This window comes from Mya arenaria, chromosome 6, assembly GCF_026914265.1.
Source record: "Mya arenaria isolate MELC-2E11 chromosome 6, ASM2691426v1".
NCBI lineage: Eukaryota > Metazoa > Mollusca > Bivalvia > Myida > Myidae > Mya > Mya arenaria.
In genome coordinates this window covers 70096811-70108306 of record NC_069127.1, presented here as the reverse complement: position 1 = coordinate 70108306, position 11496 = coordinate 70096811, and the positions used below count along the sequence as shown (strand labels likewise).

At 35.2% G+C, this 11496-nt stretch overlaps 1 protein-coding gene across 1 annotated transcript; it reads right to left on the bottom strand.

Annotated features, from left to right (window-relative positions):
* Nucleotides 1-5295: 5295 nt before the first annotated feature.
* LOC128236667 (uncharacterized) lies at nucleotides 5296-11381 on the bottom strand. Its single transcript, XM_052951679.1, has 2 exons — nucleotides 11248-11381; nucleotides 5296-9097 (listed from the first exon to the last, which is right to left on the bottom strand). Exons 1-2 carry the CDS (start codon nucleotides 11329-11331, stop codon nucleotides 8099-8101), a joined length of 1083 nt encoding a protein of 360 aa, XP_052807639.1. The 5' UTR covers nucleotides 11332-11381; the 3' UTR covers nucleotides 5296-8098.
* Nucleotides 11382-11496: the final 115 nt, after the last annotated feature.

Below are 11496 nucleotides of genomic sequence, written 5' to 3'. Positions count from 1 at the left end.
CACTTTATTCATCAATCGAATGTTTGAATGACAACGGATTCGTATTATAACTGTAACAATTCCTTAATAATTAACAATGTATAAGCATTCATTGCTGTCCCACATATTAATGTTTACAAAATACAACCTCCGGAAAGAAAACAAGAGCTGTCCTAGGACAGGGTGCTCTATTTAAAGCTACAGTGTCTAAGAACTGAATGCATTTATGATGTATTCAAAAAACAAGAGATGTTTTTCAAACATTATGCCCCCTAACCCCCCCCCCCTTGAGCGCCATGTTGATTGGACAATTGAATGAAATTGAATAAAATTTGCATAGAGCGAAATGACAGCTGATTTGTCATTGACATTGGGTGCCTTTGAGGCAGTTTAAAGATTATGGCATTCAAAGTGTGAGGATAGTAGGTACAGTTTTTAATCATGTTCAGATGATGACTGATATTTGCAGATAAAAATGTATCCTCTTTGCAGCAGGGAAATATGGCAAATTTTGAAGATGAATATGAGTTATTACCATGACCGTTGACTCTATGACCTCAAAATCCAAAGGGGTCATTAACTGGTCACCCCCAACCTAAAACGTCAAGTTTGAGTGCCATGGGTGCAGGCATTGTCGATTTATCACTCGGACAAACTTTAACAGTCACTGTGACCTTGACCTTTGGTCAATGACACCCAAAATCAATAGGGGTCATCTACTGGTCAGGCCCAACCTCCAAGTCAAGTTTGAGGCCCATGGGTGCAGGCATTGTTGAGTTATCACTCGGACAAGCTTTGGTCTACCGACGGACCGACCGACACACATGTGCAAAGTAATATTCCCCTCTTCTTTGAAGGGGGGCATAAAAATATGTGCCTGTCAAAATCAACTAGAGCTGTCACAGTAGTGACGAATACCCCCAAATGCCGCCTGGACACAGGAATGGCAAACCATTCCTTTGAAAAGAGGCCATAACTCCAAGGTTACTGCAAACTGCATCTTCTTTTATCATGCATGTACTGTTTTATTTAAATATGTTGAGTAATTTAGAAGTTACACTGCTGACAAGAAAAACTAGCCTTTCATGAGTTATCGTCCGGAAACCGTTTTTCTATTTTTAGTAACAGTGACCTTGACCTTGGCCCCAGCAGCCCCGATATCAAACTTGACCTGTATCTTCTGATGTTACACCTGTGTACCAAAAATTGTTCAAATCTGTCTAGCCTTTCATGAGTTATCGTCCGGAAACCGTTTTTCTATTTTTAGTAACCGTGACCTTGACCTTGGCCCCACCAGCCCCAATATCAAACTTGACCTGTATCTTCTAATGTTACACCTGTGTACCAAAAATTGTTCTAATCTGTAAGCCTTTCATGATTTATCATCCGGAAACCGTTTTTCTATTTTTAGTAACAGTGACCTTGACTTTGGCCCCACCAGCCCCAATATCGAACTTGAGCTGTATCTTCTGATGTTACACCTGTGTACCAAAAATTGTTCAAATCTGTCAGGCCTTTCATGAGTTATCGTCCGGAAACCGTTTTTCTATTTTTAGTAACAGTGACCTTGACCTTGGCCCCACCAGCCCCAATATCGAACTTGACCTATATCTTCTGATGTTACACCTGTGTACCAAACTGTATCTTCTGATGTTACACCTGTGTACCAAAAATTGTTCAAATCTGTCTAGCCTTTCATGAGTTATTGTCCGAAAACTGTTTTTCTATTTTTAGTAACAATGACCTTGACCTTGGCCCCACCAGCCCCAATATCGAACTTGACCTGTATCTTCTGATGTTACACCTGTGTACCAAAAATTTTTCAAATCTGTCTAGCCTTTCATGAGTTATCGTCCGGAAACCGTTTTTCTATTTTTAGCAACAACTAGACAAAGCTGTATAATTTTTGCCTATTTTAACTTATTCAGGGGCCATAATTGGAGACATGATCATGTGATTCCAACCACAATCACAGGGGCAAATGTTCTCACCATGGCTAAAAGTTTGAAAAAGATTCATTCAAAAATGACGAAGGAGTAGGACGAACAAAACTAATTTTACCCAATTTAACTCATTAAGGGGCCACAACTCCACTCAGGATCATGTGACTCGCACCAAATTCATGGAGGCAAAGGTTTACATCATGGCCATTAATATTTGAAAGTTTGAAAAAGATTTGCTCAATAGCTTCAAAGAAGAATGATGGACAAAGCTAATTTTGCCCAATTTAACTCATTAAGGGGCCACAACTCCACTCAGGATCATGCGACTCTGACCAAATCCACGGAGGCACAGGTTTACATCATGGTCATTAATATTTGAAAGTTTGAAAAAGATTTGTTCAATAACGACAAAGATGAATCCCGGACAAAAAAACAACAGACGGACAGACGGACGGACAACCCGATTCCAGTATACCCCCCCCAAACTTTGTTTTGGGGGGTATAATAATTAAAAAATCAAAACGGTCAATCAAGGGCCATAGTTTGTATTAAGGTTAATTTAGTGTGTGTGATGGCTGTGAACAACTGTTTGAAGTATGATGTCCATTGAAAGAATAGTATCAGAGATCTTAGATAAAATCCCATAATTTGTATCTAGAATAGGATGTAACCTAATTGCATAATTGCTGCAACAAATGTGTGAAGTATGAAGTCAATTGAATGAAAGGTATATAGGAGTTATTATTGAAAATCCTAACTCGCCCTAAAAGATAAACTGGACACAATGTGCGCCACATCTTACCTAGTCAATCAGGGGCCATATTTTGTATTTAGGATGATATGGAGTTATGTTACCTAATTGTGTCATGGTCCTGAAGAATTGTGGGAATTGAATAAAGGGTACTGGATTAAAAGTGAAAAGGCCAACTTGCCCTAAAATGTTAACAGGGCACCGACGCCGGGGCGAGTAGTATAGCCCTCCTTATTCTTCGAATAGTCGAGCTAAAAACACTCAATCTGAGTTACTAAAACAGAAACATCAAAAATCAAATAGCGCAAAGTAGCTCAAGATACATGCAAATAACTGTTTACTTAATCTTGTCCTCAAACAAGACCATGGTACAGTGAAATGCAACATTCAGATCAGGTTTCTGAAGAGTACAGTAGGCCAAATTTCACATCAAAATTATAGTCTTTTATTTCCAAATAACAATTTAATTATCATTTTCAATAGCCAATTAAATTCTGATCAGAAGTATAAAGCAAATATAAAGTTAAATAATTAAGTCCCATAAAATGAGCAATGATATTTTATGAGGCAACTTTCCGATAAAAGATTATCATAAATGATTAAAAACTGTTGAGAACCAGCTTGCATTTATAAGTGCATACACATGGAAAAAAGTAGGTCCAAGATTTGTGTCCAAGAAGCAGCAGTTAAGTATCGAACTGGTAATATGATATTCCAACTTAATAACATGTAAAATATTATATTTTTCATTAATTTTACATAATATACCGGTACACACTTCTATGTTAAAATCATGTGTACCTCTCATTAAAAAAAATTAAATTGATGTTTAATCTCATGATTTTTCAGGAAATCAATTTAAGTTAAGAAACAACTTAATTAAGTTATTTTTTTTATTATTTCATGAATATGTGAAGATTTTCTTGTTTCATACTGTTTTGAAGGAAGCAAAAATGCATACCACTTTGAGCAATGGGGCAGGGTGAATCCTGACCCCAAGGGTATGATTTGAACATATCTGAAAGAGGACCTCTATGCTACATTATCACAAATGGCTTGGGGCTGTTTCAATAAAAGATTTAAGTTGAATAATCTTAAATCTGTATAAACACTGCCACAAATTACAAAACATCAAAACAAGAGCTGTCATGGAGGCAGCGCGCTCAACTATTCCGCCGCTTTTCGGTGTATGGATTGAAAAGTTTTGGCGAAACATGCATGGATCACTGTTAGATTAGATTTCAATGCAATACATGATGTGTTGAGATATTTGCATAAATTGAAATATTTGAGGTGGTACACAAACTTTAATGTGAATTCTAAGTCGAAAAACGGGCATAGTTCTATCAAAATGCTCAATACAGTGACCTCCTCCTGTGTAATGGTTGAGGGCATGATGGTGAACAATTGCGCAAAGTTTCAAAGCCAGATGTCAATGGACTTTGAAAATATTTGAGGTGGTATTCAAATTTTAATATAAATTCTAAGTCGAAAAAGGGGCATAATGTTGTCAAAATGCTTGATAGAGTTACCTCCTCCTGTGTAAAGGTTGGGGGCATGATGGTGAACAAGTGTGCAAAGTTTCAAAGCCATATGTCAATGGACAATGAAAATATTTGAGGTGGTACGCAAACTTTAACATACCGGGTAAGTGGTCACGCCGACGCTCGGGTGACTAGGATAGCTCTCCTTATTCTTCGAATAGTCGAGCAGAAAAAGATATTCATTGAAACGGCTCCCTAAATTTTATGTTATATTATAAACAACTGACTGGCCCATAAAGTAACAACTCATTTCAATTAATCTGTTCAATTTGAATATTTTGAAAGTTTATTTAAAGCTTCACCCTCACAGATAAACGGTTTTTACAATTTTTCATTTATTTTTTTATCTCAGATGATTTTGGTTTCAATGCCTTCAATTCAGTCATAATAGATAACTCACTAAAGAACAGACCTCATTATTTCAAAAAAGGCTAAGAACTTTAATTTTCTTAACGCATTAGTAAAACTTTTAGCCACAAAACATCAATTTTCTAACGTAAATATGAAGACCTGCGATCTAACCTTTAGCACTTATAGCACTGTTTCCAGACATTTGTGCCAAAAGTGTCAAAACAGGCAATCTCCGAGAGTGCAGCTTTAGTTGTTTCATCTCCGAGAGTGCAGCTTTAGTTGTTTCATCTCCGAGAGTGCAGCTTTAGTTGTTTCATCTCCGAGAGTGCAGCTTTAGTTGTTTCATCTCCGAGAGTGCAGCTTTAGTTGTTTCATCTCAGAGAGTGCAGCTTTAGTTGTTTCATCTCCGAGAGTGCAGCTTTAGTTGTTTCATCTCAGAGAGTGCAGCTTTAGTTGTTTCATCTCCGAGAGTGCAGCTTTAGTTGTTTCATCTCCAAGAGTGCAGCTTTAGTTGTTTCATCTCCGAGTGTGCAGCTTTAGTTGTTTCATCTCCGAGTGTGCAGCTTTAGTTGTTTCATCTCCGAGAGTGCAGCTTTAGTTGTTTTAAGTTTTTACACAATGAGGCCTAGGCTGGCGCTGACAACGACACCAAACCAAGACTTTTTCCAATTAAAACCGACACGCTAAAACGAAGGTATTGCTTGACAAAACTGGTTCCATTAGAACGCTGCACCTTGACTAATGTTTACTATGGAATAAATTTGACATGAACAAGACAGCTAACCTATCCATCCAGATTGAATGAATACAAATATAAGAATATTGTCATATTATCTTATTTATTTCCACAATACATCATTGACAAATTGTAAAAATGTAATCTTCATACAACTTATAGGGTTTTAGCTAAGGACTTATAATTTATTGGACACTGTCCTTTTTTGGTAGCACCTATCTTGAAGCCCTCTTGACGACCAATGTGGGCACCCTTCTTCCTTTTAATTAAAAATTGTAAGGTTTAGAAATTCAAATATTTCCTGTGCCATTAAAGACAGTGGTCGAAATTAACACAAGCTCGCAAGCCCTGCACTGGTAATATGTCTTCTGGGCTTGCTTAAATTCTGAATTTTATATAGCAGGGCTTGTTCAAAATCTTTATGCCAAGCATTAATTATAATATAAGAATTCGGACTTGTTCATACTCCAGTCTAATTTCGATGACTGTAAAGAGCTTGTTATACGATTATAAATACATATAAACTTAATTTATCTTCAAGTTGAAGACTAGACCTACTTCATTTAACACATTTCTAAAAAAAATAATTGTCAAATATATATTATCAAAGTTTTCCAAAGGGCTATGCAATGTGTTCTTTTAACCCTGTCTCATTTCCTAAGCACCCTGTTCTTTTTATAACCTGGATAAACCCTAATTACTTAAAATAAACATAAAAAAATATGATTTTTTAAACAAATGAATATGGAAAATTTGAATATTTTTGTACTATTTTTTGTTTTCTTGTCGAAAATATATCCATTTATAAACACATTTAATATCCCCATCAAGTATTTCCTTTGACAAATGAATAAGAGAACATTGTTTATGTTACATTGGCCTGATTGTTCAGAACTTTGAAGTAACAACATTGTTAACAACATCATTGATAACTTCAACAGGTGACAAGATAATGAACTTTGAATGATAAATGATAAGCTCATGTATTTAAATAAAACATGTACAGATGAAACAGTGGTCTCAAACCTTCATAAAAATACTGCAGAGCACTCTGACAAGTGCTAGTTTTGGGGCAATACAGATTTGAAATATAAAACATCAATGACTTTAACAACATTATTAGCTTTAAACAAGTTCTGAAAAATCATACATTATTATTTTGAAATTGCCTTACACTTGATGTGACAAAATGATTTATAAAAATATAAACACATATGAACATGACTACACAAATAATGTTTGATATATGACAATACAAAAAATGTTCAGCTTGTGAAATCATTATTTATGAAAACAACATGAATTTAATGGCATATTTTTTCTCAAAAGTGATAACCAACTTTAAAATAAACTGCTACAACTAAAATAGAACATGTGCTTTAGTAGCTCTAGTACCAAGGGTTTTAGCTAAAGAGTTGGTGAAGGGTGCTGCACCCTGATCTTTTTTTATATCCCCTTCTGCCCTCATGGAGACCAGCATTAGCACCCTTCTGCCCTCATGGAGACCAGCATTAGCACCCTTCTGCCTTCATAGAATTAAATGTTTAAGACTGTAAAGCATTTCTTTTGTTTTGATTGCAAGTTTGCAACTTATAATATGTTTATAAATCAGTGATTTTTTGGAAATTATTTTACCTCCTGCGCCTTGGAAATTGGGAAAACAAGTTGACTTTCGGAAAAATACAAAACAGCTAATATATAATAATAATGGCAAATATACATGTTTTAACTTTTTTATGCATACATTATGCTGTGAAAGAGTAAGTCTTGTCAAGATTTTGTTTATATTTCAAGAAATTCATTGCTTTTTATTTATTACTGTAATCTACATTTATCTAATTGGGAAAAAAATATTAAAATTTGGGAAAAATGGACAGTTTTTCGCAAGGGGAAATAGCCTTAAGAAGGCAGTAAATGGCACCAAAAAAAATCACTGTAAATACATACAAACTTCACATATTTGACAGTTGAAACATGATATTACTTACAATTAAACACAATTTCAAACAATTTCTAGCAGATTCATAATATTCGAGTTTTTCACCACATGATACAATGTGCCCTTTTTCCATTAGCCCCGGCAGACCCTCTTTTGCAGCACCCTGTTCTCTTCAGAACCCTAACACATCGAGTCACATTTTTGTGTGTAAGTTAAATGCTGTAAGGATAACAATATCATCGAACATGAGTGATTATTCAATTTAAGTCTTCAAATAAGAGTTTCCCTTTATTTTATAAGTCAATAAATTATTTTTGTATTAAATTAATTCAAAACCAAAGCAACATTGTTTATATATCATGAAATGATGTTTGCTAAACAGATGAGTTCAGCAAATATGATTTAAAATAAATGGTATAAAAAAAGTCGCGTGTCATAATATTATTTACTTGGACAAAATTTTGTAATAAGTATTCCTTTTAAAAAATCACCATATTCAATTTATTTTAATAACATTATCATTTTGGTAAGATTATATGAATTTATTACATTATCAACTAAGCATGTTGCAGTTTAATTCAGTTGTTTAAAATACTGAAAATTATTCATTTAAAAAAGAAAAAGTATGTACAATTAATTCATCTGTGTGTTAACAAAACTATGTGACCACTAAGGCAAATTAATTATAATCAGATGTTATTATTATTTACAACTCATGAACTATTTTAATTACATATTATTATTATTTAAAACTAATGAACTATTTTATTTTTTATTTGCTACATGTACATATTTAAAGCTACTCCTGGTAGCATAAATATAATTATAGCAGTTTGAATTTACATTTTAAAAACTTTAATCTGATTCATCTGAAGCCACTTCATCAGTGTTCGATTTATCATGAAGTAGAACATATTCCCTGGAACTAAACCCAAACTTGATCACATCTTTCTCAAAGAGTTCAAAATACCGCCTCCCCTCGATCTGCTTATTGTTCACAAATGTTCCATTGGCAGAATCAAGATCAATTATATATGGGGCAATTCTATATGCCTTCCGGCCATCTGGCTTTTCATAGGGTACCATCCTGTACTGAAAAACAGCATGTTGTTTAGAGCATGAAGGGTGATCAACAGGAATGTCAGCAACTATTCTATCTCTCCCAAACAAGAAAGCGCTCTGTCTATGCATGTGAAATGGTTTCAAAGGCTCATCATTCTTAAATGGATACAACCTCCATCTTTTCTTAGGCTTCCTAGCCTCAGGAGGCTCGTTGTACTTAATCACCACACCTTTGTAAGTGTTTGTATCTTCAGTGAGCTTGCCAGATAGTTCAAAATTAGGAGCATCATTATTGTCTTGCCCTGCAGCCCCCTCCTGAGTGTCTCTACCCTCTTCTGCCTGAGTGGCACCCCTCCCAAACCTCTGACTCTCTGGCATTTCCTCCCTTCTCTGTCTGTTTTCCCTCCGTCTCTGATCATGCCCCCGTCTCTCCTCCCGTTGGTTCCTCATTTCCTCGTCACTGTCGGGAGGTTCCTGTTTAACTCGCACATGCCCATGATGACTGTGTCTATCATAATGCTGACCTCTGTCTCTCTCCCTTCTTCCACCTCGATGCCCATCCCTGTGTCTACTGGTACCAGTAGATTCCTCTTCTTTCATGTGTTGTCTACTGTACCTTTCATCATCAGAATCAGCCTGTTCACGCTTGGTTGCACGATGTCGTTCATGTTTTACCCTTGATCTGCTTTCCACACCAAAGTCATTATCAGAAACAGGTTCTGCTTTTATTTTTAGTTTTCTTTCATACTGTTCTCCTGGGGAGCTGTCATGCTGTCGTTTGCGCTTTGATTCCTGCAAAATATTAAGAGCTATACTTATCAACGATCATACAGCAAGATTTTCATTCTGTAAGATCTTATAACATGCCAAAAGTTGCACTTAATAATATCATTTATTTGCTTGGTTTTTGTCTGAAAAGGGGGAAGGGGCCTTCAAATTGGGGGGGGGGGGGTGGGGGGGGGTCAGAATCATTATGGTGTCCAGAATTTTCATATTTACTAAGGATACATGTGTTCAAGCACTGCTCCACAGGTTACATATATACTCCACATTTACTCTCCACGCGGAACTACCACTTTCCGTTTTCCTCGGCAGATTTAGGTCATCGCGGACACAACATTCAATTTAGCATAATCTGCTTTCCTCGGTGTTTTCACTCGTTCACCCTCCGAGGCTGATCAGTGGACCTTATTATTACAATTCTAGAGTTCTAGTTATATTTTACTCATTTTACTTCCAGCAAAATGTTCAGGATTGTGCTCACTCACTCACTCACTCAGTTTAGACGGTTCTGGCTCGGGTCAAATTTTGTGAGCCAGTGGACTACCTGGTGACTCACAGTTGGTACAGAAAGAGTCAAGTTTGGGAGTATTCTTTGCGTCAGTTTTTCTGATTTTCTTCTTGCCTCCAGTTATGATAAAAAAAGAACAGAAATTGGGATGTTATAAAATAACTCGCATCAAGGGAGATGACATTGTAGGATATTAAGTTTAACTGATTAAATTTACAAGCATGACTTATCTTCCCTGACAAAGATGATAGCCGATTTTTACATATCCACAATGAAAAATTAAATTTTATTGGAAGGGAATTAACATTTAAAGTGGAAAAACTTAGTTTAATTTAGATCGACTTCTGTCAATAAAGCATCGCCATTTTGAAACCATCTAGCAGGTGTCTATTATAGTCTAAAATAATAGACGTGTTATACAGGATTCTTCCAATCCCTAATGTCTAAACGGGAATGTGCAAAAAACGGGGGTGTTTTAAAAATATTGAAATTGTTTTAAGTGAAGTATTTTATGGTTGAAATTGATCATAAAGAGTTATATTGATATTTTACCATGTAAGTGAAATGTTATTTTGTATTAAACAAGCATTAAATGCATTAAAACAAGTTGTTTACCTTTCCAATAAAACGAAAGTTGACTGACACAGACAACAATTATGTGAAGGGGAACAACTCGATACAATCGTAATAGCTCGGCCTCCTCCGACAAAGCTTCGAGATAGACCTCGTTATACAATCGTAACAACTCGGCCATAGCCGAAATGTTCCGAGCGATTTAAAACTGTGCCCTAAAGCCTTGCAGGTGCCCTTCATGTATATATCGTTATGTTTTGACAGAATGAAATGAAGAAAAGCTGTCAAACTCATAATTATAAGTTGGATATTTTTTTGTGTACGGAACTAATATAAAATAACATTATCTGGTAATATTTCTTGTTTTTATGATATTTTATAGATGCTATATGCTTTAACCCAGAATCCTGATCGGAACAACTACCCACTTTTGATACTAAACAATTTGTACGTGAAGGATTTGCCATATCAAAAATCTAAAAAAAATCCGTCAACGTAGAATTATTTGGACTAGTGTCCGTTATCTTTCCGCTCAATATACTTAGCGCTGGGATCTGTCATTCTTGGCTAGAAAAACAACAAGTGGGATACGGACGTGTAGAGTTGCCAAATAAAAAATTGTCAAAGACTCTGAAACAGCTGTTTATGGACTAAATAATGACTTACTTCACTACAGGGTAATTTCATTTAATACAGGCATTTTAAAAGGTGATGACTTTTGTAAGTGTTTAATCCACAAATTTTGGAATAATTATAAAGAGTTTTGCTTGCTGATTTATATGTAAAGTAAATGACCGAATACCTTTAAGGATAAGGTTAGTTCCGAGTGTATATTTGTTGTTGTTTTTTTCAAAATTGTAACGACAGATTTTCAAGGCCAAAAAAGATTGTTTGTAATAATTATTTTAATGTAATTCTTACTTAATGTCACCTTACACCTAAAAGCCTTAAGAATGAAGACAAATTACCAAATAATACAGTAAAGGGGTTGGCATTTATTCAAATTTCAACAAAAATAGTAATCAGAAAATGGAATTCATTATATTTATGTATACTGATAACCATTTACATAGTTTACCTTGTGACGTTTCTTTGAGTGTTTCTTCTTGTGAGTATGCTCACTATCCTCTTCACTGCTAGAGTACGAATGACTTTTGACCATATTTTTTAAAATAATCGTTTTTCAATGCACAGGAAGTCTTTCAATGGTTGCTTTTATTGACTTATAGTAGATGAGTTATTAAACCGGTTTTGAAAACTGCTTGAACTTGACATAATTATTGTGTGCTCCTTATCTTACTCGATTAACTAGAAGAAAATAATCAAA

Excerpts from the sequence above, each read along its gene's own strand:
- LOC128236667 (XM_052951679.1), bottom strand. The coding sequence starts at position 11,331 with ATGGTCAAAAGTCATTCGTACTCTAGCAGTGAAGAGGATAGTGAGCAT. Across the intron at positions 9,098-11,247 it reads ACTCAAAGAAACGTCACAAG|GAATCAAAGCGCAAACGACA; the intron begins GTAAACTATGTA and ends AATATTTTGCAG.